This window comes from Aptenodytes forsteri, unplaced genomic scaffold (assembly GCF_000699145.1).
Source record: "Aptenodytes forsteri isolate BGI_AS27 unplaced genomic scaffold, ASM69914v1 Scaffold320, whole genome shotgun sequence".
NCBI lineage: Eukaryota > Metazoa > Chordata > Aves > Sphenisciformes > Spheniscidae > Aptenodytes > Aptenodytes forsteri.
The window spans coordinates 778,551-781,735 of record NW_008794890.1 but is presented as its reverse complement, the minus strand read 5'-3'; the positions used below and the strand labels follow the sequence as shown (position 1 = coordinate 781,735).

The 3,185-nt window shown below is 45.0% G+C and overlaps 1 protein-coding gene across 2 annotated transcripts in view; it reads left to right on the top strand.

The window, feature by feature from the left end:
• Nucleotides 1-2,093: 2,093 nt before the first annotated feature.
• Nucleotides 2,094-3,185, top strand: part of A1CF (APOBEC1 complementation factor) — a 25,753-nt gene continuing 24,661 nt past the window's right edge. For both annotated transcript variants that reach the window (XM_009275072.2, XM_009275071.1), the window contains exon 1: nt 2,094-2,192. In XM_009275072.2, the coding sequence (XP_009273347.1) occupies nt 2,094-2,192 (99 nt within the window). The remainder of the gene's footprint in view (nt 2,193-3,185) is intronic.

The window sequence follows — 3,185 nt, the reverse complement described above, 5'->3', positions numbered from 1 at the left end:
TGGGGGTTTTTTTGTACAACCACTTTTTCCATCTTAAGCAGCCTAGAAAAGCGTCCGACTCGTTTTTGCACAGCAGTGTGCTAATCCTGCCCTGTGCCGTGCTGAACCCCAGCTCTGGACGAGATGGCAGGCACAGAAACCACAAGCATTGACAGGGTTTTGCTGCCACCCTCAGCAAGGGCAAAACAAAACAATGATTGGGCTCCAGTTGCTGCAGAAAACATTCATTTTGGAATTAGAGACAGGAGAGAGCTATTGCATTGCACAGTCCATCTCCCAGCCCCTGCACATAATTAAAACACTGGAGAATCTGGGAGCATGACAAAAAAAAAATCAGGAGGGTCTCACAAACCTCAGCAATAAATAGCTCCAAAATCTGGCATTACAGAGATGTCTCTATTTCCAAGTATTTAAGTCGCGGTCTGTGGAGCTCAGTGTGGCAGAGCCCAAGTGACACAAGGCTGAGATCCTCCAAACACCTGGGCTCGTGCCCCATTTTTGGTGCTGAGAATAATCCATCTATTTAAACTTAAAGCACCTGTTTAAGTCTTCCAGGATACAAAGTTATAGGAGCACAGAGCAAGTAATGTCCAAAGGTGAAGTGGCCAGCCTCAAACCTTAGCTCTTCCCTCAATGAACCCGAAAAGTGGCATGTGCTAATAGAAGATTTTGGTGTTAAACAGCCAGTTATTGGAAAAGGCTTCTTCTGTTATTTCCATAGCATTGTAGCATGCTCAGAAAATTGGCCATAGACAGATTATGTTGCATTTCTTTACGTGCAATGCTCATGTTATGTGCACCAAGAGACCTGCTGTACAGGGGGATTGTTTAGGGTCCTCTCCTCAAAATTTGGCATTAGCTCAGGACGCAGCCACAGCAATCCATCCTCTTTCCACCTTTCTGTTTCCCCCCCTCTACTCTTCTGGATTTCCCTTCTCCCCTGCCCAGCATCCCCACCACTATCCCATGCCTTTCCCCCTCCCTGTGCCATGGGGGGTCCCAGGGTGCCCTGCCCCCTCATCCCCAGTACACCCACCCTGGCCCCTTTTGGCTCTGTTTGCTCTCCAAGCAAGCCTGGGAGTTATCATCGCCTTTTGTTGCCTCCACCTTTGTAAAATTGAAAGCAATTTAAGGCAATAACAACCATTTTGGATGACACGATTTAGCAATTTCCTACTATGAAGTTCTTGATCCTACCAGCCCACAGCACATGGCCTGGCTACGAGGACCCAAGGACACAACTGGTTTTGCTCTTGCTGGTGTTCAGCATCAGCCCATCATTGAATCCTCAAGGTCAATGTTGCCCCTGCAGACCCTGTTTCTATGCCTGGCTTATACAAATGGTTTTTGCACAAGCTCAAAGCTCAGCATGCAGGAAAAACGGGGCAGCCTGAAATTATAGCAAGTCCATCTTATAAATGCCCCTTCGCCAGTGTGTAAGCCAATTCAGATTCAGATTTCAGCTTTATGGTGTTTTCAACCCAAAACCAAAACTTAAAAAAGAAAAAATCTTTACTTAGATATGATCTAAAACTACAGCTCTGAATCAAAACATCTGAACCCAAGGTTGTTCTGGCCCTGAGCCTAGATACAGATCTGAAGTTCTCCCATGTTCTTGATTTTTTTAAAACAGGCCAAATCTGGACCTAGGTCTTATTTCTCATAAAGTGCCGGACATGGCTTGTACAAGGTTCCCTTTGCAGCATCAGTGGGATGCAATGGCATGAAGGACTCATCGTCGTGTACTCAGCACAGGATTAGGCATCTTACTTTTTTTCCTCCTAAGACACATGCACCAATATGTTACAGTATCCCTCTGCATCTCACTGGAGTGCTGTCCAAAATCTGACTGTGGGTTTAAATGCTATTTATTTTCATGCAACATGAAGGGGGTATTTTTGCTTTTTCCATGGTCTGTGGTGTTTTGTTTTGTTTTTATCTCAAAATAACTGATTTAGGAAGAAAGATCCTGTTAACTTGCTCAGGAGGGTGGACTTTCTCCTCCTAGTCATATTAATTTATTTAATTTATCTTAAATTTGATTGCAGTGAGCACCCCTAATTAACCTGATTTTTTGCTGATAATCACTCACAATGGAATCAAATCACAAATCCGGGGATGGATTGACCGGCACACAGAAAGAAGCCGCCCTCCGTGCATTAATTCAGCGAACGGGATATAATTTGATCCAGGTAGGAACTCACGGTCATGTCCTTTTGTGCACAGTGTCTGGCTTCATCCTGAAGTGATGCATTGCATCGGGGGCTTGAGCAGCGAATCTGCACGCATGAAGCACTCCTTGCTTCTTCTCTGTTTTTCTCTAACATATGTGCTGCACATACCTACATGTAATAGATGCTGTCTTTTATGGACCAGGATCTTATACCTCCAGGAATTCTTTGCCCGATGCCAAATTATGATAAGGGTGGAAAAAAACCCCTGAGCACTGCTAAATATTGGGAAAGGTTGGGATTGCTGTCTCAAAGCCATGGCTGCAGTGGTAGCATAGCAAAGAAAACCCACTAAAACAAAGTTTCAGAAGAGTGTAGGTCCAGACTTGGCCACAGGAAGTCCAACACATCACCACCAGATCTTCCTTTTGTACAGATTCTTGCACACGTGCAAGTGCATGTGAGGCAAGTGCCTCACCTGCCCAAACACCAAAGGTTTGCTCCCAGTTTATTCTTCAAGGCCTGCAAGTGCAAAGCCTCCTCTGATTAGGGCAGGTGGAGACTGGGCATGTCCTTCAAAAGCCATCTGAAGAAGTCTTTCTCGGTTAGCATGACCAAAACAAACTAATTTTTCAAAAGCGTTGGACACTAATATGACCGACCTTCCATCCTGGAAGAAGTAACTGAAAACACTGAATTTTAGGCAGGTGGCTGCCTTGAACTTTGCCTTGCTTTGCATAGCACTAGAGGGCACAACAACCTAAAGCAAAAACTGAGACTCCTGGGAAAAAGAATTTTCCTATAGCCCTTAATCCTGTGTGTGCCCCAGGACCAGGCCAGCAGCTGGGTTTGTTGCCCTTGAGGAGGCTTTCTGCTGTACCTGACCCAGAAGATAAATAACTTCTCTATGTCTTATATTTACTGTGGCTTGCTTTATCCTGGTCTTCAGTTTTTCATACTGTCACATCTGGCTATAGCTCATTCCTAAACCACAGATTTCAACCCCCCTGCCCC